The sequence below is a fragment of the Drosophila subobscura genome, chromosome U, assembly GCF_008121235.1.
Source record: "Drosophila subobscura isolate 14011-0131.10 chromosome U, UCBerk_Dsub_1.0, whole genome shotgun sequence".
Lineage (NCBI taxonomy): Eukaryota > Metazoa > Arthropoda > Insecta > Diptera > Drosophilidae > Drosophila > Drosophila subobscura.
In genome coordinates, this window is record NC_048534.1 from 23,059,720 (window position 1) to 23,082,118 (window position 22,399).

The 22,399-nt window shown below is 44.1% G+C and overlaps 5 protein-coding genes and 1 non-coding gene across 6 annotated transcripts; 4 read left to right on the forward strand and 2 right to left on the reverse strand.

The window, feature by feature from the left end:
• The first annotated feature begins 2,338 nt into the window (after window positions 1-2,338).
• Window positions 2,339-6,279, forward strand: LOC117901479 (BTB/POZ domain-containing protein 9). Its single transcript, XM_034812248.1, has 6 exons — window positions 2,339-2,881; window positions 3,015-3,177; window positions 3,236-3,398; window positions 5,047-5,180; window positions 5,238-5,908; window positions 5,966-6,279. The coding sequence occupies exons 1-6, from the start codon at window positions 2,754-2,756 to the stop codon at window positions 6,240-6,242; spliced, it is 1,536 nt and encodes a 511-aa protein (XP_034668139.1). The 5' UTR covers window positions 2,339-2,753; the 3' UTR covers window positions 6,243-6,279.
• Window positions 3,552-4,061, reverse strand: LOC117901481 (mitochondrial import inner membrane translocase subunit Tim13). Its single transcript, XM_034812250.1, has 2 exons — window positions 3,827-4,061; window positions 3,552-3,756 (listed from the first exon to the last, which is right to left on the reverse strand). Exons 1-2 carry the CDS (start codon window positions 3,980-3,982, stop codon window positions 3,658-3,660), a joined length of 255 nt encoding a protein of 84 aa, XP_034668141.1. The 5' UTR covers window positions 3,983-4,061; the 3' UTR covers window positions 3,552-3,657.
• Window positions 4,436-4,960, forward strand: LOC117901480 (probable small nuclear ribonucleoprotein E). The gene has a single exon (XM_034812249.1). The coding sequence runs from the start codon at window positions 4,534-4,536 to the stop codon at window positions 4,816-4,818; it is 285 nt and encodes a 94-aa protein (XP_034668140.1). The 5' UTR covers window positions 4,436-4,533; the 3' UTR covers window positions 4,819-4,960.
• A 3,390-nt stretch (window positions 6,280-9,669) lies between the features above and the next one.
• LOC117901612 (protein spaetzle 3) lies at window positions 9,670-14,666 on the forward strand. The gene is made up of 5 exons (XM_034812431.1): window positions 9,670-10,851; window positions 12,516-12,649; window positions 13,123-13,247; window positions 13,672-14,172; window positions 14,238-14,666. The coding sequence occupies exons 1-5, from the start codon at window positions 9,918-9,920 to the stop codon at window positions 14,392-14,394; spliced, it is 1,851 nt and encodes a 616-aa protein (XP_034668322.1). The 5' UTR covers window positions 9,670-9,917; the 3' UTR covers window positions 14,395-14,666.
• A 293-nt stretch (window positions 14,667-14,959) lies between these two features.
• On the reverse strand, window positions 14,960-15,030 carry Trnag-gcc. The gene has a single exon. It is a non-coding gene; the product is annotated as a tRNA-Gly (tRNA).
• Window positions 15,031-16,395: 1,365 nt separating this feature from the next.
• LOC117901913 (topoisomerase I damage affected protein 11) lies at window positions 16,396-22,246 on the forward strand. The gene is made up of 3 exons (XM_034812878.1): window positions 16,396-16,547; window positions 17,401-17,675; window positions 21,104-22,246. Exons 2-3 carry the CDS (start codon window positions 17,460-17,462, stop codon window positions 21,359-21,361), a joined length of 474 nt encoding a protein of 157 aa, XP_034668769.1. The 5' UTR covers window positions 16,396-16,547; window positions 17,401-17,459; the 3' UTR covers window positions 21,362-22,246.
• Window positions 22,247-22,399: the final 153 nt, after the last annotated feature.

Below are 22,399 nucleotides of genomic sequence, written 5' to 3' on the forward strand. Positions count from 1 at the left end.
ACCCACATACGCATACACATAAAGATAAAGATAAATATTTATTGTAGCTTCTAGTTCTAAATCGAGTACGAGTAGATCTTTAACTACATACGAGTATAGTCTCTTGTTCTGTTCATCTTCGATTGTATACCTTGTAAGCTGTAGCTTTGCTCTGTAGGCATTTAGTTTCCTAGATCGTAATACCATTTGCTAACTAGATGTTAAGGCCCGACCCTCTTCTCTACTTCTACTTCTACTCCTTCTTTTTTTGTATATATTATTTTCTTTCGATGATACGATGATGGATTTTAGTTGCCAACACAAAACACTTTGTGAGAAACACATAGATATGATGAACTATGAAGATATTCTTCTGGATGATGATAACCAACTGGAAATAAACGAAACAAAACAAAACCCAAGCCCGAACCCAAGCCAAGAGCCAAGCGAAAAAAGCGCAGAGATTTCAAAAATCTATAAACTTTTGTTATATAAAAAAAACATAAACATATTTCATAAATTATTTATGCCTGTGTGTGTTTGAACTTTCTAAAAGAAAACATTTCGTTCTATTTCTAAATTTTAAAATATTAAAAACATTACAAAGAAAGCAACAAATATTAAACAAAACAAATTCAAACCAAAATTTGTCTAGACTTTAAGCTAAAAATTGTGTAAAATTGTATAACATTAAAAACCATAAAAAAACGAAACATTTAAAGCGTAAATCTTACATTTATAAATAACGATTTAAATTGTGAGGAATTAAGCGACAAAAACGAAAAGCAAAAACTGTTATGCATATTTTAAAAAACTAAAGAAAAAAGTTATATAAATTATATGCAACAAAAAAACAAATAAAAACAATTACAATTGCTATGCAAGAAATAAAAAACGACAAAAATATATACAAATTATTGTAAATTAATTCTTTTTCAATTCTGAGTTTAATTTTTTCCCCAAAAAAAACAAAAAACAGAACAGAACCATAATAATTTTCATAAATTATAGAACAGAATAGAATGGAATGGAATGGAGGATAAAATGGTTAATCAAAAGCGTCAAAACGGTTTTCAGCAAATTTCGTATTTATGGCCAAATTTTACAAGCGATGAAAAATAGTTGAGAACAAAACACAAGCGATGAAACAAGTGAGCAAAACCCAACAAACAGATTTTTTGTATCATTTTTGCTAACAACCCAAAGACAAAAACAAAACAAAAACAAACAATCATTTTTATAATTAAACGAGTAAAATATACTGACAAATTTTACATAACCCGAGTGTTTATATACGACGACATATTATATATTAAAAAAACAAAAAAAAAGAAAGCGCGATGCCCAAAAAAAAATAAAATCTTTGCCCTGCTTTAAGAAACGACTTGATATTGTTAAAAGAAAAATTACAAAATAATGGTATAAGTTTATATTAAAAGATAAAAGAAAATGCAGCAGCAGCAACAAATCCGCGTCTTGTCAACACACATACAAATATATATTGGATATATGTATAATGATTATTATATATGTATACTTGTGTATGTCCCGAAGACGATTCAGAGGCAAAGAAATGCAGAAACGCAGAAATAAAATGTACAAATTGTGGAGCAAATAAACGATAGAAAATGTAGTGAGAATATTGGGGTGGGAGGGGGCGGTTAGTAGGTACAGAAGGGAGCCGCAACACGAAACAACAATTGCACACACTACAACAAAGGCAAATAAAGTTTAATCAAATTAAACAGTTAATGAAAATAATGAACAACATTTGACTTCAACGTTTCATATTAAGTAGTGCAGAAACAAATAAACAACCACACACACACACACACAAACAAACAAACAGATTATTACATATGTAAAGAAAACAAATAAAAAATGATAAATTATGCAAAATATTACAATTTCGCTGCGCATTTTATTTACTGGCAGAAGTTCAGCACTTTACAGTGGAATACTGACGAAATTCTATGTATCAATCCTGTGATCCTGTCACTCGGAATTTATCCTTCAAAGTATGCCATCACTTTTAAGCCAAAACCAAATTGAATTGAGTAAGTGGCGCCTGTTCAACGCCCGCGTCCGTTTCTGGTACTACGCTTTTGCCGCTTCCACTGGCCAGCAGTATTTTATGTGTGACCCTACCCAACCAAATATACCATGGCAATAATACAATTTCAAATATGCCAATAAATAAATCAGAAATTGTAGGTTTGACTTGTATGTTGGCTAATAATAATTCCTAAAGGAAGGGTTGGGGTTAACGAAGCATTCCAAAAAAGAGCACAGCGGATCGTAGGGTGCGAGAGAGAAGCAAAACAAAAGAGATTCAATCCGTTTACCTGCTCAGGTGAAGCAGGGATCGTCAGGTTGATCTTTCGCTGGATTCTCTTTTTCAACGCCAGCGCGAGAACGACGCGACGCGCACCAACCAAGCGGAGTTTCTATATTTAATTGTGTTAAAAGTGACTTAAACAAATAATAACTAAAGTTCTTAACTTCATAAATGGTTCCATAATAAACCCAACAAAATTAGAGACTTGCAATTCTCGACTCTATTTTTCGTAGAGCAATTTAGGCTTTTGTTTGGAAAGAATTTTCAGGCAGTAACCGGTTCTGTGGCTCTCTTGTGTTGGTCAACAAAGAGAACCTCAACGCAAGTGAAAACATAAACAAAACATTGGCAAAAAGCAAAGATCCGAGGGGAGAAATGTGAACACGTGATTAACAAATTGTTGAAATTCACTTAGAAAATATTTACAAAGACAATTATGAGCCTGCCACAGCTAATCGATGACTTGCAGCGCCTGTCCGAGGACCAGGATAGCGCCGATCTGGTTTTTATTTGCGGTCGAGATGAGCGCATCATCTATGCCCACAGGCTGATGCTGATGGCCCGGTGAGTGCTTGATTATTGCCATTCGGAGGCACCTTACAAGGTGCGTGCTGGCACGCCAGGCATGCAACAATGGGGGAAGGGGATCATCATCAGACAATTAATTGACTTGGCGATTTTCATTCATTGATTGCAGCTGCAAGAGCTTCAAGACGGCCAAGCGTGGCGAGGTGTGCCGCATTCCCGGCTGCACCGTGTCGCCGGCTGCTCCCGGAGCCTCCGCGCCCACAACTATACGACTGCCACACGTTAATCCAGATCTATTTCGGCAATTTATATTGTATGTCTACACAGCAAAGGTAAACGATGGAAATAGATTACCATAATCTCAAATATAGACATATTTCCCTGCTACAGTTGGTGCTGCAGGATTCACAGGTCTTTCAAATGATGATGATGGCCCAAGACATGGGCGTCGTGGAGTTGCGCACCGCTTGCGAGGATCATGTCATCTCCACACTCTCCGTGGACAATGCATGCACCTTTCTGACCGCAGTAATGGATATCCATGAGAAAGCAGGTAGGCAACACAAATCATTCAATACAATTTCAAATATCGCGGGGAAACAGCCACAAGCTGGGATAACAGCAGAAAAAGTGTCTGTTACGCGCAATCGTTATGCCTATCGGTGTGGTGCTGGTGCACGTTGTGCTATCGAAATCACGTAACACATGTAATGCATGTTTTTCTTTGTTTATTGCATTTAAAATGTGAATGTAACAACTAGTCAATAGGTAGCTGATGTATCTGCTACAAATGCAGGGTTTATTGTGTGTGTCTATTGGTTCTGTTGCTCGCGCTGTATTCTCTGGCCGTACGCACGCGAGATGAGGTCCCACGAGTCCATAAACCGGTCCATGCACATGGATATGCATTTCTGTTTAAACAAAGTTTGGTGATAATCACAATTATGGCTTTCACGCATTCCTATGTTATTCCATTCTTGCCTGTTCTGAGGAATCCAGCGAGTAGCCGGGCTTGTTGACACACTTCTTGAAGCACCTTTGCGTCATTTTCGAGAGCAGCTCTTGGGCATTGGCTACGGCAATTTGTTGCTTCGCGAGTTCCATGATCTCGCCCCTCTTCGCACTATCCATGGCCATTTTATGAGTTTTTTATATAGAAACTTAACAAAAAATCGTGAAAACAACTTGTGCTCGTGTTACAGCTAAAGTGGACTATCGGTGCCCCTGTTAAGTGTCGATCGCACATACGTATCGATATAGTCATGCACTCGATGATAATTACGTGCTGTTAGGCCTGAAATATTCACTTAACAGCGCAATAACATAGTGTCGTTCTGTGGCAAATGCAAAACGATATGCAAAACGACGGCAACAAAAGGAAGTCGTGAAAACTAGCCACTCATGTAGAGAATTGATTGATAAATCGGATAAAATTTTAGTTAAAGTGCTGAGAAACCTAAATATCTGTTAATATTAAGCAGAACATCAAAATCGAGGAAAATGATTTAAGATTTGCGGTACGTTCACAGTATATTTTACAACTGCGAGGGTATATTTCGGTATATTTCCGAGGGTCTGTCGGTGTTATCGGAACTCCGCGGTCACACTCCCTTACAGACGCCGGCAAAAAAAAGCGAAAAAGCGAAATTACATTCAATATTAATTAAAAGCGCCTTAAAGTAGCCAAAATGTCCTTCAAAAGCAATCCCAAGGTGCAAAAGGTGATGGTGCAGCCCATCAACCTGATCTTCCGTTATCTGCAAAATCGCTCGCGCGTGCAGGTCTGGCTGTACGAAAACATTTCGCTGCGCATCGAGGGCCACATTGTGGGCTTCGATGAGTACATGAATCTGGTTCTGGACGATGCCGAAGAAGTGTACGTGAAGACGCGCCAACGCAAGAGTCTGGGCCGCATCATGCTCAAGGGGGACAACATCACGCTGATACAGAACGTGAGCCCGTCCAAGGATTAGTGGCGTAGATTGGAGACCGACGGCCACGCGTCTACCTCCCCTCCCGATAGATGCACGTCGTAACCCTAAGTTGTAATCATAACTGTAAAGCCGAAGCCTCAAAACGAATGAAAACTAAATAAATGGATAACTTTTCTGTAAACCCGAAACTTTTCAATTGGGAGCCGCCTTCAGGTAAAAGGGTTGAATCCTGATTTTTGAGTAATCTTTTGTTTGTTTTTGTTGCAGGGGCCAAGTGCGCGGCAAACTTCATGGAGCGATGCATCATCTTTATAGGGGAGAATGCCGGGGAGTGCGTCAAAACAAATGCATTCCTAACGCTCGCCAAGGAGGCCATCATCAAGATCATCTCCTCCGACTATGTATGGCAGCAGAATAGCAAAAATGTCCATCAAAAATTAACTTAATCTCCTTTGCAGTTCTGCCTGGAGGAGGAGGAAGTTTGGCGCTGCGTTTTAGCCTGGGCCAAGTACCAGGCGGGCGTCACCCAACCCACTGCACACTGGACTGAGGAGGAGCGTGCCCGTGTCTGCCAGCACTTGAGTGGCGTCATGGGCCACGTGCGACTGCTGCTGATCGATAGCCAAGTCTTTGCCGAGGAAGTGGAGCCCACTGGGGCCGTGCCCATGGAGCTGTCGCTCGAACGCTATCGCTATGCCGCCCTGCATGCCAACAAAATGATGGAGAACGACAAGCGGCTGCAGCCACGCCTCACCGTAGCCGTCAACTTGTTTCCCGGCTCGCAGATCCTTCTCAACGATAAGCTGCCGCTGCAGAGCGTCCTCAATGGCTGGTATGGCGTGGCCAAGCAATCGTGGCGTCTGGTCTATCGTGCCTCCACCCACGGCTATGACTCGAGTGCCTTTCATCGCTACTGCGATGGGGTCGCCCACTGCATGGTCATTGGCCTCGGGTCACATGGAGAGATTAGCGGCGGATACACGGACGTCGCCTGGGCCAAGACAAGTCGCAAAGGTGGCTACGTGCAGTCGGAGCGGGCCTTTCTCTATGCGCTGAATCCCTCAAATGGAGAGCAACCTTCGAAATTTGATATTGTCAAGAAACCCTATGCCATCTGCTATCATCCAGAGTGAGTGGAGGTTGGATCATGCCCCAAAATGTTTACTCAACTTTTAGTTCCTTGCAGTTGTGGTCCCATTTTTGGTGCTGGCGCCGATCTGCTCATCTCCAGCAATTGCAATGTAAACATGGACTCGTACTCGAATCTTCCGCATTCTTATGACGGCCCCAATGCCGCTCAGCTCACGCTCTTCGGGGACTACAACTTCAGCATCAGCGACTATGAGGTGTACACGCTGGCCGCGACAGGAAGTGCTGCTGGCAGCGGACCCAGTCACAGTCAGAGCCAGATTCAGAGCCAGGCACCAGGTGTGCCCTCAAAGGCAAAGTACGATAGATACTGAAACTTGTAGCTGCAATAAAACTATTTCCTCGATCGAACATTGTAATCCCAGATCCGCCACAGCTAATGGCATTAGGTGTGAGCTGTGAGCTGTTGTCGGTGTCGGGTTCATGACACTGCCTCAAGGTAAAAACCAGAAATCGAAAGGTAATTAATGAGTTGTTATATAAAGAAAACTGTTTTGGCAAAGAACCAAATTAATTAACTCGTTTGCTGCTTGTATGTGTAATGCCAGAGGGCGGATCGAAAGAGGCATTGAGTGCTCCATATTGTTACAGATCTACAATGTGTATTTGTGTGTGTATCTGAATGCCATGTGCACTTGAACCTGAGCCCGGGGTTGGGGTCCATTCCACACCTTTCGAGCAGTGCCAGCAGCCACCCGCCAACTGCCACACAATTGACAAAGGAAAACGAATGCGTAAAAGGCGATTTGTCTTGGCTATTTCTGTGTGTTTCAGTTCAGTTCGGTTCAGTTCACTTTTCTAGCCATAACAATAAGAATATTTTAATGAAATCCAGCGCTGAAGTTGCTCTCGTCTCGACTGGTTCTCCAACTACTTTTCAAAATGCTTCTGATAAATTGGTCCACGCTCTAAATTGGTTCTAATTAAAGCTCTTTTTTGCTGCTGTTGTTGTATGCTGATCGAATCGATCAATTGGCTCGCGGATTGTCATTCGTCTTGGGGCAGAGATTTGAGAGATTTCCGAGAGAACCCCTCCACAGTGACAGCGGGCAGGCAGGCAGCAACAAACACTTGAATTTGATTTCATTTGTGGCTGCACAACAGATTGGCAGTTAAAATTTGGTTAACGACTTAAGGCCAACGCTTGAGAGCCCACCTTTCGATAAGGTCTACAAATGGTTTTACTTTTGACAGACGACGACGAAGGCCCGAGGCGATACAGTCCAGTCCCTGGCTCGAGTCCAATCCAATCCCTGGCCAGGCGCTAGCAGGATTGTCATTTCGGTTTCAATTCGATTTCTTGTCAAATTATTTGATTGTCGAGTGGATTTTTTCGGTTCGCTATGCTTCGTGGCCAACAAATTCAAGCAAGAAGTTTTCAATTTCAATGTCTCTGTGTCGCATGAAAAGGGAAAGGCAAAAAACTGGCGTTTGCTGGCGCTTGCTGACTTCAACTATGAGCAGAGTGTAAACTTGTTCTGGTCTTATGAAATAGGTTCATAATGCATATGCAACATGCGAGTGGAATGACTAGGGACTGAATGAATGAATCACTCACTGAACTCCTCTAAGTACTCGAGGCTATGAGGTAGCGGAATAGTTTCAAACATTCCTTAAAGATTGATTTTTGGAGAATTATTTAGAATATTTAGAGCCACTGCCAAAGCAGATTTAACATTGAGAACTGTTCCAGTTAGAGCATTATTCCTCCCATCAAGTCGGAAAGTTTAATTCATTTTACAACATTTTCCAATCCACTCTTAATTTCCATCCCTGGTGGCAAATATTTGTTTTGGGCTTGGTCAGCCAGCAGCTCCACATAGAACAAAGGCCAGCCAGCCAGCCAGCCTGCCATTAGCCATGGCCATGGTTATGTCTACAAGTCTCTTGGCCAACACTCAAGCGGCGGCGGGCAGCAGCTGGCCAAACCCCCAAGTGCTGCCACTTGAAGTGTAACTTATTTGCATGAAAGAATGCGAGAAAAGAAAGGAAAGGGTGCCACGATTGGCCCTGAAATGGGAGCAATTACTAAAGATCCAAGTCTCTTCCCATCACTCCCACAAAGTTTTCAAATAATTCCCATTACGAATGCTGATTCATTAGCCAACAGGAGACTCAACCACTTAAGGGCGTATTTCCCTGACACATTCATGAGCAAGATAAGATCCGAGACTCGACCACCTGTCAGCGGTTCTTGCATCCGTTTCCGCCTGCGGACAGTCCACAGGCGGAGAGCTCCAGTTAAGAGGTGCTAATATGCAAAGTGAACCCCAACGAGACCCCAGATATGACTACGTCATAGCCGCGCGTCTATCCATCAGCCATCAGCTTATTGTATTCATTCATAGCCGCGCATCATCGCCCGTCAATTTGTGCCTGGCTCATCGCCACCATTGCACTCGGCATTACAAGCGACATACTTGAGAGCTCCCCCTCCCATTCCACCCACCCTGTAACAACTAAGAGAGGCGGCGAGCAGAGAGCGAACGCTAGAGAGAGAGAGAGGGAGAGCGAGACTTAAGACTCTCTTAAGCTCATGTGTAAGCTCTCGTTGCTCTCCTCACACACACCACACAACCAGTTTTGAAAGCCTCCACTTTTGCTTTTCATTGCCTTCGACAGAAAAAATATAAAACGGCGCAGCCAACGATTTTGGTTACTGTGATTAATATGCGTTTTTTGGGTAACGGCTACGGAATGTATAACAAACAGCAGCCAGGCATTGACCTAGGTCACAAATTTCAGATCTTACAAGCATTCTAATTAGTGGGAAGTGCCAGCACCCAAACGAAGTCTCTACACAAAAATTAGGCATGGTTGAAGCTTGATGTTTAGCAGCCACAAGCAGAAAGAAAACGCCAGGAAAATATGCAAAACTTCTCTTGAAACTCAAAATTTAGCACAGACTTTTTGAAGAATTTAAAAACTGAATTGAGATTTTTTTGTTCCGCTTGCAAGGGGCTTCTCTTGAGTCTATAAATGATTGAAAAATGCAGCTAAGCATTTCGATATTTATTGATTAATATTCCCAGTTAGTCCACGTGGAAATTATACATGGAAATCCATCCACAAAATATGCCCAAAGCTTAGCCCCTCAGCTCTAACTTTTTCTACATTTTTAGCACACACAAAACATTCACACAAAGAGCATTCCCGCTTCGTTCATGTCTGCCTTCCATTATTTTTCCGGTTTTGTTTTATTTTTCGATTTGCCATTCAGCAGCAGCAGCAGCAACAAAAACACATGAGAGACTTTTGCTGAGCAAAGTGTGTGCACGGGGCTCTGGGCTCTGCTCTGGGCTCTGGGCAAAGCCTCTCACTGCTGTCAAGAGTCTCGAGCGCCGTAACAGAGGAGGCAACTGTTTTGAAGTCGCGACGGAGGCAGAGATTTGTATATTTGAGATTTCGATTTTGAATTGAGTCTGGGCTGGTGCTGAAACATTTTTCCTCCCATTAAGTTTCTTAAAGGCGCACGGCGAGAACGGCTCAGTCTCGATTGTCAGCTTGTCGTGAATGGTTTTTTTAGCACAAGATCCGCGGCATACGAGTGCGATTACGAGAGTACGAGAGATCGAACGTTCGACCACGTAGTCCGAGCCAAAGTCGAACCCAAAGCTAAAGCCAAAGCCAAAGCTAAACTCTACGGCTGGAAGCGTCGCTTAACTTATTAAAACAACAACTTTGGCACAACTACAACTACATATACATATATGTACATTTATACTACATAACTCGCTACTTTGTGTTCGTGTGTGTGCGTGTGCGTGTGTGTGTGTGTGTAGCAGCAGTGTGGAGCTCTGACGGATTTGTTATTTGTGCATAAATCAATTTCGAGAGCGGGCGCGCGCGTTGCTTCCAGCTCGGATTTCGCTGTTCTGTTCTGCACTTAAAATCTAGATGTTGCCGCATTGTCCGCCGGCGGCAGGCGTGTGGCAGCTTCAGTTCGTTGCCTAAGTCTTTTGTGTCGCGTTTATAGCTAAAGCCTAGCGATGGCTCTGACCAACTTCTCACTGCCTTTCGGTGCCCTTGGCCAGCCCTGGGGCGTCACGCTGGCTCCCCTGCACCCCATACATCAGCTGGCCAGCAACACCAACAATTTGCTGTACTCTCCGGCGGATCACCAGCAGCAGCAACACCCCCAGCAGCAGGGCCCCACAGATCCTGAATTCTTCAAGAATAATCCCTATGCGCCACCACAGCAGGCGCCACAAGCACAAGGGGGAGGCGGTGGCTATCCATACCAGAGCAGACGCAAGCAGAATAATGCCTATCTGCCACCCACGGGCCCCGCTGCGGCACGTAACTCTGTGTACCACATCCAGCAGCAGCAGCAGCAACAGCAGCAGCAGGAGGCCAACAACGAGAACAGCGTCTCCTATCAGAGTGCAACCAGTTCCAGGTCGAGCAGCGCCGGCCAGAGCTCCATACAGCTGACGCAGAGCCATCACTCGACTGGCCGAGGCCCGGGCGAGGGCTCCTACAGCCACTTTCCGGGGCAGCAGCAGCAGCAGCAGCAGAAGCAATTCTTCAATGCCCACGGCAGTGCCAGTGCCACATTTAGCAAGAACAGCGGCAGCTTCAGTATTACCAGCTTCGGTAGCAGGCAGCAGCCGCAACCCCAGCCGCAGGCACAGCCCCAGGCAGCACCGCCAGCACCTCAGCTGCAGCAGCAGCCACCCCCGCCCGCACCCCAGCAGCCACGCACCAGACAGTCGAAGCCTGAGGCTCAGCCAGCGTCCACCTATGGCGTGGCAGCGCCCGAAAATTATCCGGAAAGAGCGCCGGGCTTTACACGGGTGCAGGCGGGACAGGGCTCCCGCACGCAGGTGCATGCCGTTCTCGACTATGATGTGGAGGAGGGCGATGAGGAGGAGGAGGATGAAGACGAGGATGGGCAGTACTACGAGGGGCTGGAGAAGGCAGGTGAGTGTGGCAAGATAAAGCCTCAAATTGGTTGCACAGAATCCACAGCTCAAAGGAGCATTCCTTGAGGGTTTCTTTCAATATCTAGATGATCCCATTATAGCCCCAAAACAGTCGCAAGTAGAAAGGAAGCCTTAGGGTAGGTCTACAGAAGCATTTTCTAAGAAAATTGTACAACATTTAAGCGGAACTTTCAGTCTTAGAAGTGCTTTGGGAAGAGTTTCCTCAGAAAGTATTCTTTACCAAAGGGTTTCCAGAGCTATCTCCTTTTGTTCTTCAAAAACTCCCCAAGATCTACTTCCTCATTCGCGCGAAAAGGAAACCCCCAAAGTGTTTGCGCAGACATTCCATATCGAGCATTTCCTGATTGGAACCAAACAATTAACAAGTAAAAAAAACAAATGTTGCTCGCATTTGTTGTATAATTTTGAATGGGGGCAAGTAGATCCGATAAGCGGAGAGGAGTCAAGTCGAGGCCCACGTCTGCACACGATTCGGAGACGAAGTCATGTCACTCGCACTCGCACTCGCAGTTGTTGTTTGCCTGCTACTTGTTGTGTGTTATTTGTTGTGTGTATCTTTCCAATTGGGAGCAACTTCTGCACATTTGTGGGAGCAGCAGCAGCAGCAGCAGCCGCAGCCATAAACGAGGGGGTAAACAAGCGACAAGGTCAAAGGTCTACAAACCGATAGGCAAGGTCACAATTCTCAAGACAGTAATGGCCAGTGTTTGACTTTTATAAGCGCATTTCGGACTAACACGCAGCACGATTAATGCCACAAATTCCCAGAGGTTTTGGTATCTAAGTTTTTGGGTGTATCCATAGGTCCATCCATCCAGCTGTCTAGCTGTCTGTCTGTTCGTATTTGAAGTACGATTTTGCTCTTGTTGTCCACACACAAAAAGAAACTGTCAGCGCTTTACATTTTAAAGATGTTTCACTTTTGTGGCGCCTCTTTGTTGTAGCCAGAAATCCAACTTCAACTCTGCCTCGTTGAGGCATTAGCCAGCCAGCGAGCAACCTGCCTGCCAGAGACCTCAAGTACTCAACTCGGTTACGGGGCTGCTATTATGCAAGAAGAAGTCGCTCATGAACCAGCTCTCCATATGAAAAGACGTGTGCACACGCAAGCCATTCATCCACAAGATACAAGTTTTCGGTTTGCTTTTTTCTCGTGGGGTTTTTGTCTTTGGAGTACTCGCAGCAGATTTGTGTGTTTCACCACCGGAGATGGCAGCTCTCAGATATGCTGGTTCTATTTCATCACAAGCTGCCCCAGAATCTAGGGCAAATGATTCAAATAGTTAACGCTTTTGGGACCCAGTGCAATCTCTTTCCCTCTTTCAACTCGTTTTGCATCCTGTGCGCAGCAAAAGGGAAAGTTTTTTGGTATGGCCCAGATCCGGATCTGGGAGGGCATTACAAATGCCAGACAGACATGAAATTTATACTCGCATGTGTCAACTGCAACTCCCATTTATATGCAGACTGCAGACTGCAGCCACTGGCAATGCACTTGCAACTGCAGCAACTTTTGGGGTTTAACCAAGAGCGATCACTGATTAATGCAGTGACAACGACAACGACAACGACAACGACACTGTCCCTGTCCTTGCCATGAATCACCCGAATAACCAATTGCCATTTACATTCCATTCACAGCTAAAGCGAATAACAATCAGATGCCCACTGTGACACCCATCCAGGGACCGATCTACTTGAAGAACGGCACGGTGCCGGTGGTGCCGCTCTTCTCCTATCCGAAGCTCAACAATGGATCGTTCCTACAGATTCCGGTAAGTACCCCAGCACTTGGGCTCTTATGGGGCAGGCAGGCACGCGCTCACTTTAATTCCATCTCAGGTTCTGATTCGTTTCGATGTCGATCGAGTTTGCTCATTTGCGGAAATAACTTTGACGATTTTTCTGTTTTAACTTTTATTTATTTTTTGTTTTTTGTTTTTTGCGTGCACGAAGGTCGTGAGAGTTCGTTTCATTAAGAGGTGTGACGACGAATGAAGAGCGAATGGAGACAGAGAGAGAGAGAGAGAGAGAGAAGCCAACTCCTCCGTTCTGCCAAGATCTCGGATCTCAGATCTCCCCCCCGGTCAAGCTGAAATTATATTTTATATGTTTATGACTTACTTGAGTCATTTTCACACACCGGCCATAATTTTTGTTATGGTCTTCTCCTTCAATCTTTAATCTCCAGTGCCCCCAATGCTAAAATACTTAAACTTCAAATTCTCTTTTGAACATTCCCATTCAGATCTGGTGGACGGCCCTGTCGGTGGCTCTGGGCCTGGATGTCAGAGGTGATGTGATAAAGGGTGTGCCATGCATCAAGCGCTATCATCAGCTCTTCTGCCCCACAGCCGGCAACAGCTATCCCATGTGAGTATCTCATTCCATTGTTTCATTTAGGATCTAGGAAATTCCAACTACAAAACGGATAACGAAGTGTGCATCATGCGGGTTTTCCAGCGAAATACAATTCGTACATTCCGCCTGATTGGCAACAAGGAAGTTTGCTTTTTTGTGGTTTTCTTTTTGGTTTAAGAACTGACCTGATTCACATTTTTGTTAGCTAGTAACTGACTACGTGACTTAACGGCTCTCATTAGCATAGTCATGACAAAGTGACGAACTAAAGCGGATTTCATAGACTCACAAATGGAAATCTTGCAATCAAAGAGAATTTCATCACTCTACAAGATCGATACATCTAAGCGATGGAACACATCCTTTTGCACTCATTCCAGTCTCTTCCTGATACATTCTCTAATCCAATTCCTTCTCCCTCCAATTCCCCTTACAGCGACAAGATTGAACGTTTTATAGATGACAACAAGGCACTGATGCGTCGCATGTACGGAGACTTTGAGATGAATATGGAGGGACCTGCAGGTGGCGGCAACCAGCAGCCAAAAGCGCGTAAAAGAAGATTCATAGACGAGCCGGATATATTTATACCACCCGGAGCCCATGCAGCCCATGCAGGAGAGGCCGTGGAGGCGGGCGACAGTTATTTTGGACAACTCAGAAAGAAGCGTCAGGCGGCAGTTGGTGGCAGTCGCAACAGAGGAGCAGGAGCAGGAGGCGGCGGTTCCAGTGGTGGAAGTTCTGCCGGAAGCAGTGCCAACAGAACACCTGGGAGCAGTGGTGCTGGGCAGGCGAACTCCGGCACAGGCAGACTCGATGCCTGTGAGTCGAAAATCGAAATTGTGACACCCTATTGGGCATCGAACTCAGCGGGCAAGATCAGGGCCATTGTCAACACGCAGCACTTTGAGCAGGCCATACACCAGGAGGTGTGCAGGTGAGTTTTAGACTTCCCCCTACAAGAAAAGCGTCCAACTATCTTTTTCCTATAATCCGCAATAGCAATACACAAACATCACGCTGCGAGGGGGAATGCGGATGCGAGCAAAAGTACAAATGGCATCGACTGTTGGCCTATGATCCCGACAACGATTGCAAGGGCATCTTTATGGACTGGTTCCTGTTTCCTTCCTGCTGTGTCTGCAGATGTAATCCCTAGACGAGTGCCGTGTCTGAGCATATTATATAATGAGCATCGAGTGTAATTGTAGGTAGAATGCCACTGAATGTATTTTAGTTGTTGTTAAGTAGATCATATATCCACTTCTAGGTAGCTTCTACATATGTAGTTAAGGTTTTAGTACGAGCCATATCCGCCCCCTCCATCTACTCGTAAACAAAAAGCTCATCCGAGATAACTCAAAACTCCATTTGTTGTTGTACTCTAATCGTAATTGTAATCGTAAAATGAATCCAGTGAATAAAGTCTATGCAAATATCAATAAGAATTTCGGGGTTTACGAACTGTACGACTGTATGTACGTGTATGACAGTTTAATTAGCATACAGGTGAGGGTTTCAAGCTAATCTTTTGAAGGTTTCTTGTGAGATTTCTCAGAGTGCAAACTATTTTTGCTTAGCTTTTATGTTAAAGAATGGATATCAGATTGATCTAACTGCATGCACACAACAATCTATCGACAATTTATTAAATCCAAACCACTAAATTGCATGAAAGAACCATTTTCATAATATACAAAACAAAAAATAAAAAAAATAATTGCTGCATCGGCCGGGAATCGAACCCGGGCCGCCCGCGTGGCAGGCGAGCATTCTACCACTGAACCACCGATGCTTCATGGCTGAACAGCTCAGAATCGGCTCTGCAAGCTCCCGTCGCAAGTTCAAGCCATAGAAAAGCTTTTAATGTGGTGAAAAATAAGACGCGAGTTCGAATCCCGCTCTGAGTAGCTTTTACTTGTATTTATTTTTCACTTTTAGTTTATTGGAGTAATTGTTTTTTATTTCCTTTTTTTTGGGAGTTTTTCATATTTTTCTGACGAAACGCATTGGGCATGAACAATTCCGGGTTGTTCCATAAAGCGTTTATGCCTTGGCCCATAAATTAACCAAGGAGCAATATGTGCAGGGGTGGGAGTGAGTGTGTGATATTCCTATTCCTCATAGCCAGGGCCATAAAAACCCTTGCCACGCTGCTTCACGATGCACGTCACGTATTCAATCACAGCCAATGGCTACACAAAACTGCGCTATATCAAAAATTTTGGTCTATCGCTCCGTGCGTGGTGTACAAATGGTTCCATTTTACAGAGACCACAGCACTGATACTACCCGTTGGGCCACAGACCCAGAGCCAGTGCCAGTAAAGATGTGGAGAGGGATGGGGCCCACAGTTAAACGGGGACCAGCATCGGGCTACGGGCACTATTGACGCGACCGCAATGTAAACAATTGCAGCCATGGTGACGACTGGGCCGAGGACGAGCACGAGGACGAAGTAACAACAGATTTAAGCACTCCGAGAGTTAACCATGAAAGTTGGCCAAGCGAAAACATTTTGCCATATTCCATACCAAGAGTGTTGGTTGTGTAGGATAATGGTTGGGGCTAGATGGGAGGCTGGGGCTGTATTATGATGATGAAGTCGCCGCCCACCAGGCAGCAGGACAATAGAAATGCGAGGACACTGAGGAGGAGCTCATGCACACAGACAACCAGGGAAATATATACCACCGAGTGTAGGGTGACAATGATATGGATGTTCCACAATACTCTCAACAGTGGGTACTATAAATTTCTGAACAGCAACACCTTTTGGTCTTAGATTGCTAGGGAATCTTTGAGTAATGCCTTCTGTTAGGGTACTCTCAGCTTCGCTTTGCCTAACCCTTAACCTCTCCTACATCTTGTTGCTTTTGTCGTTGGTATGCCTGACCCTGCGCGCGCACTAAAAGTGAAAAGAATTCGGCTTGGGAGACAGCGGACACCCGCAGAGGGAAATCCCAACTACGATGCGGTTGGGGCCTCCGCTTCGCGTTGCCTTTGCTCCTCTGTCAATGTTATTGGAGCTCTTTCTAAGGGGAGTAGCGCATGTGTAGGTCGTGTAGGAAGTGCTGGCGGCCAGGCAGGCAGGCAGGCGTCCTGGCGGCGTCATCTACTCCAAATCTCAGCCGAGTGCCGCAATTTTTGGCTATAAATACCAATGTCGGCACGCAGCTTCGCTTAAACTTACATTGTTATCCTAGTGTTCAGCACATCGTGTCCTACGGCGAGCGACAAAACTTATTCAACTTATTCAGGACGTGACGTAGTTAACATCCTGCACGGGATTCATTTCTGCTCCTACAAATTGTGAGTCAGCGGGTTGCAGGTGCAGCCGTACCAGTTGCTGCCACAGCCACTGCCACAGCCACCTTGTTTTTGGCGTCTGGCTTTGGGGCTGCGTCTGCTTCAGCTTCTGCTTTTGGTTTCAGTGTCAGTGTCATAATAATAAATTTCAAGCATTGTGTAATCCTACAAAATCCCTGCTTCAATTGAGCAAAAGCATTCGCTGCATCGCAATTATTGCGCAAAGTAAAAACCGGGATTAACATTTAATTAAACTTTTTAACAACGAAGAAATACATAATTTATATACAAATGAAGCACTAAGTTTGGTGAATCATTGGCGAATATTTCGCGAAGAAATTATTATTTAAGTGAGCATTTTGTTCGGCTACAAAATGTTTTTGGAGTATTTAAAATCTTTTGGTTAAATTTCAGACTTGTTGTTGCCAAATTGGAATGCAATTTCAGAGGAAATAAAGCGAAGACTTTCTTCAATTAGGTTTCAATATTCTCCTGCAACTCCTCCTTTCTTTGAGTGTAACTCTCGCGGCAAATTTAAGAAATTTATCAAACTTTAAGTAATGCACTTTAAATGTGGAGAGTTTTTTAAACTGTTAATTGAATACAGTGCGTTTCGTGTCAGTATATTTATGAATATATTCTTAAAGAGAAGACCAAACGCAGTATGAAATATTCCTCTCCTTTCTGGGTTCCCGTTGAACCTCTTACATCTTACATCTATTTCTGAAGCTCAGCAAACATTACTCAATACCAATTGCATGCCATCTGTAAGATAGTTTTTCTGGTTTGACCCCACCTTAAAAGTCAACTCCATTGCAATCCCAATTACGGGTCCTTTCCCCCACTCGTATTGCAGCCACACCCAGACGAGCGCAGCCACCAGAACCGCCCACCCCTACAACAGCAACAACAACAATGAGGGCAGCAAGGAGCTCCCAAACGGGCACGCAGAGCAGCCTCATCATGGGAATGCGCATGGGATTGGGCCTCAATATGAGGCAGGGACACAGGTGGCTTGTATGGCTGCTGCTGCTGCTTTTGGCCATACCCCCGCAGATGGTGGACGGCCGTTACCTGCCCACAAGGTCGCACGGCGACGATTTGGACAAGTTGCGCGAACTGATGCTGCAGGTGAGCCAAACCATACGAAGCGGTAGCTGCAGTTACTGCACTGCAGCTAAGCCTAAAGCTGCTGGGAATGCACTGCGAGAAAAACTATTTACGATTTTTTTACATTTTTAAATCGAGAAAATTTTAGGCAAAGAAAAAACCCGTTTCTAAGCACTCATTAACAAATTTAAAAGCAATTTCCCTAAACTATACTTCAATTTCTCTCAGTGTCTGTCTGTGTGATTGTGCATTGGGGCATTTTGTGTGTGCGTGCCCCCTGAAGTTCAGTTTTGTGCATTGGCATTTTTGGCTCTGCTGTGGCTGTTGTCAATATAATTAACTAAATGAAAATGAAAATGAAAAGAGTGCCCAACGACACAGACGCAGACAGAGAGCCGGAGTCCCAACAACAAAGCGGGTTAAAGCGTGGTATTAAGTTGCAATTATGTCGCCAATTATTGAGGTTTTATTTTCGACTTGTTTTTGTTTTCGTTTTCGTCTTTTGAGAGCTCTTCTTTTCTTTTGGCTTTACTTTGGCTTTTTTGTTGCTTCCGAGTGGAATTGAATGGAATGGATGGGTTGCGTCATCGAATAAGTATAAGGTTACCGGGGTGTCCCCTCCCTGATGATTCCTGCTTATCGGTGGACCCACTCTGGCCCCTCCTGCTGTGGTTTCTGTGTTTCTGTGCGTCTGCAAAACCATTTCAGAAATATTTTTACATATTTCGCAAGCCTTAAAGAGGGGTCTGGCTGGCTGGTCGGGTCGGGTCTGGTCTGGTCTTCCCATGGAGAGGAAGCCTGCTCGGCTACAATCCCCAACAATCTTTTGGCTTGGCCAACACTTTGGCCTCTTCTCATATTTTGCACAATATTTTTGGAGACGCAGCGTCGCTGTCCCTGCCGCTGCTGCTGCTCTGCCGCTGCCACTGCTGTTATTTAATTTTTTCAGTTTTTTTTTGTGCGCAGTTTCCTGTTCTTTTTCGCAACCAAAACACAAAAATGCGGCTTAAATGCGAGTCGGGGAGAGGGCAGTGTGCAGAGGAGTTCCACTTAAATAAATGTGGATGTGCAGCTGCAGCCTGCAAACTGCAACCTGCCACAAAACGCTGCAACTGCAACTGTTGGCAGACAATCTGTAGCACTCGTACCCCCCCAGCAGACTCTTTTTCTGAGTCATGGCCCTGCGAATCGATAAATCGCTGACGTGCGACGCAGACAAAGACCAAGAGCAGAGCACAGACCATGGACCAAAACAAGCAGCATAAAATCTACTAAAAAGGCAACAAAACTGTAGCAAAAAAAAACAAAAAAAAACATCTTAAAAAAGAAAAGGGAAATCAAATGTCAAATAGCAAATAATGACGATGACGTGGTCTGGTCTGCTGGCTGGCGTCTGCCAATGATGAAGGTTGACTCGACTTCGCTACGTCACATCGGAGACAAGACAGACAAATGGGAGGGGGGAAAAACCAAGCAAGGAAAATGGAAAAACACTTGACACACAATAATGCATTGAACCTGAGAGACAACAGAGCCGAACATCGTGAGACAACACACAAAGTTTAGCCTTTGGCTTATTGCCTGTGATAGCCAGGATGCCAACATGACGGAGCATGAGATGGTAAAGAATACTGGGGGATGGCATATCATGTGGCATGGCAGGGGTGGACAATGAAGTCGAAAGGGAATTCCCCAAAGCAATTTGTGTGACAGTTTCATAATGCTCTTGAGTTATTAGATGGATATTTTGTTAGCTAATAAAGGGCGGAGGCAGGGTTCACTTTATAATTTTATAATTGCTGTTTAAAGCTTAACCTTTCAGCTCACATTTCTGGCATTTATTAGATTACATTCGAGAGACTCGAGAGGGTGCAAAAGTTCCTCAAAAGTTCAGGAATTTGTGCCCAAAATCGTAAATTCCTGGCAAAAGTATTTGCCAACATTTAATTGCAAAATTGATTCCACACTTGTCACACAAAAATGCCTCTCGTCTATAGTTCCCCCTGCTGCAAAACCCATCTAAAGTTATTACCCACAGATAGCCCCCCCTAAGCACTAAGCAGCCATTCCCCCAAGCCAAACGCAGCTGTTTATTTGCTAACCATCTACCATCTTCAGTTCCAATACCGTCCTGGGGAAACAGCTGGAATGTGCAGACAGTTATAGAGGCTGTGAAGGGAGAGGCACAACAACAGACAACTCGAAAGGAAATCACATAACTTTTCACTTAACGACAACTCTCAAATTAAACTGTCCAAAAAGTGCCAGACAAAGAGGAGAGTCTTTAATAAAGATAGAGAGAGAGAGAGGGAGACAGAGGCAGTGAAGGAAACACCCAGCTGCCAACACCCACCCAAACATCAACCCTAAGCATCGCTGAACTCCTCACTCAACCCTCCATTATTGCTTCCTTATGGAACGCCGCTCAGCCATTAACATCAGCGTTTAAAAGGAGTTAAAAGGGAGGGAAAACCTTCGAAAAATAGCAAAAATAAAACCATCTACTGGTATTTGGGCTTTCGGTTTTTTTTGGCGATTTTTTTCTTCAAATTAGCAATAAAATAATTACTTGGCGCGAAATTGTTTTGGGTTTTTTTTCACACATCATCAACGAGCATCTCTCATCATTCGGCATTCGCAAAAGATACAAAAAGATACGCCAAAGAGATGATCTTCTCCAGAGCGATGTGTTGTGATGCGACGAGCGGTAGCCCGAAAAATAAAAGAGGTTGTCGCGGCTGGCGGTTGGCGGATTGCTGATAATTACACGACAATACCCCCCATTAACACATATTTTTCAGAGCTCATCATCAGAGAAGAGACCGACCCCGCTAACCCGTTCGTTACAGATAAAGTTCATTCGATTTAATGATGCGCCAAAAAACTTAAAAATTAAAAACAAAAAGAGTGAAAATAAGCGAAACAATTAATTTAAGACGAAGTTGAAATGCTCTTAAAGTGCGAGAACAAAATATATGATTTAAGGGTGCCTCTCAGAGCAAGACTTAAAAAATAAACTTAAAAAAAAAAATATATTCTGTTTTTAAGCAGTAAAATAATGTTTAAAATTTGAATTGGCAGTTTCAATCGTAGATGTTTTTTAAAACTTAAAACAATTTTTTTTAATTTTTAATTTAATTTTTTTTATTTTTAAGAAAATATTTAATTTTTTTTTTGCCTTCAAGTGCATACACAAAAAAGCGTAAACATGAGCTCAAAAATAATAAGCGAACACACAAAAATTGTGTGACGAACTTCCCACGTTGAGATAAATAAGATTTCAACAGATTTTTTTTTGAAATAACTGCCATAAGACACCATCAAAGACCCCCTGTCTCGAGGGGCGATCCGTGTTAACAACAGCAACTATACGATAATTATAACAACCATAACAGCACTCCAAGTTTAACTCTTTTCCATCTCTTTGTATCTCGCCAAACTCTTTGCAGATCTTGGAGTTGAGCAATGAGGACCCACAGCAGCAGCAGCAACAGCAGCAGCAGCAGCCCCAACAACACCCACTTTTGCGTCTGCACAATGAGGCCAACAGCGGCAGCAGCGGCACCAACACCAACAACAATCCACGCTCATCCAACTCGAACTCGAACTCGAATGCCGCCTGGCTACAAAAGCTCAGCGCCATGGGTGCCCTGGACGAGCTGGGCGGCGATGCGCCCCGTATGGGACCCAACTATGGACGCTATTAGAGGGAATCCAACCAGCACCTGACGACCACACGACACCAAGACGACGACACTGGAATGGGTCTACAGGGGGGGGGCAAATGGTTTTGTGAATGAAACAGTTTTTGAATGGCATAAGAGGAGTACTTAGGGGAGCGCACACCAAACAGAGCAGTGGATGAGGAGGAGCAAATGGTCAAGGGATTACAATCCCATGGCAACCCAAAAGGGAATTGTGTGAAAATCTCAGACAAATGTATGAAAAGGGGCAACTAAATGGAGCACCCTTTGGCCCCACTTGCTAATACTTTCAAGTACTTTTAAGCCCTTATGAACCATTTGAATGCTGCTCAGACATTTTCCAACCATTTTATGCTAGTTTGCAGCTTTTTTCAAGGACTCTTTTAGTCCCAATCTTTGCCCAATTTTTGACAACAACTTTGAAGGAGTGTGAAGTACCCTAAAGTGATTCTGATTTTACATTAAATTCCCATTCGTGTGCCCCCGCTGCAGCGCAACGCCCTAAAGGTACAACCCCCAAAACGAATCAACACTCAAAGGTTTTAAATGCAAAAGGCAACAGCTGATAAACACTGGTTAATACCCAACAAACACACGGTTAAAAACAACAAAAACAATGACAAAAAAATATATATAAAAGGACACAACTGCAGTTCCTATGCTAGAACAATAATTTTAAACTTTCTGGGTAATCCCAAGGCGACAAGAAATGTACCTACAATGCAGCATGTGGCATGTGGCATGTACCTATATGTATGTAGAACAAACCAATCCCCTAATCCCTACAACACAAATATATACACGAGTATTGTATTGCCCTTTATGGTCTAGCGTTAAGAGCGGATTTTCAAGTTGTTTTTTTTTGCAAGCGCAGCCCCAAAAAAAACCTAAAAAAAAGCAGCAAAAGTCAATTGTAAATATTTTACTGGAGTTTTAATGGGCCCCCAAGGCTAAGGCTGCTGGTGGGGCATATATGAAGATATAAATTTATAAATTATAGTACTCCCAACTAACCTCTGGGCCGTGGTGACCTCCACACGA

What these genes read in the sequence shown, in the direction of transcription:
- LOC117901479 (XM_034812248.1), top strand. Translation starts at nt 2,754, where the DNA reads ATGAGCCTGCCACAGCTAATCGATGACTTGCAGCGCCTGTCCGAGGAC. An exon ending in TGTATGTCTACACAGCAAAG is followed by an intron (nt 3,178 to 3,235) that starts GTAAACGATGGA and finishes TCCCTGCTACAG; the next exon opens with TTGGTGCTGCAGGATTCACA. An exon ending in GGATATCCATGAGAAAGCAG is followed by an intron (nt 3,399 to 5,046) that starts GTAGGCAACACA and finishes TTTTTGTTGCAG; the next exon opens with GGGCCAAGTGCGCGGCAAAC.
- LOC117901481 (XM_034812250.1), bottom strand. Translation starts at nt 3,982, where the DNA reads ATGGCCATGGATAGTGCGAAGAGGGGCGAGATCATGGAACTCGCGAAG. An exon ending in CGCTGGATTCCTCAGAACAG is followed by an intron (nt 3,757 to 3,826) that starts GCAAGAATGGAA and finishes TTGTTTAAACAG; the next exon opens with AAATGCATATCCATGTGCAT.
- LOC117901480 (XM_034812249.1), top strand. Translation starts at nt 4,534, where the DNA reads ATGTCCTTCAAAAGCAATCCCAAGGTGCAAAAGGTGATGGTGCAGCCC.
- LOC117901612 (XM_034812431.1), top strand. Translation starts at nt 9,918, where the DNA reads ATGGCTCTGACCAACTTCTCACTGCCTTTCGGTGCCCTTGGCCAGCCC. An exon ending in GCCGGCAACAGCTATCCCAT is followed by an intron (nt 13,248 to 13,671) that starts GTGAGTATCTCA and finishes TTCCCCTTACAG; the next exon opens with CGACAAGATTGAACGTTTTA. An exon ending in ATACACCAGGAGGTGTGCAG is followed by an intron (nt 14,173 to 14,237) that starts GTGAGTTTTAGA and finishes AATCCGCAATAG; the next exon opens with CAATACACAAACATCACGCT.
- LOC117901913 (XM_034812878.1), top strand. Translation starts at nt 17,460, where the DNA reads ATGAGGGCAGCAAGGAGCTCCCAAACGGGCACGCAGAGCAGCCTCATC. An exon ending in TGCGCGAACTGATGCTGCAG is followed by an intron (nt 17,676 to 21,103) that starts GTGAGCCAAACC and finishes AACTCTTTGCAG; the next exon opens with ATCTTGGAGTTGAGCAATGA.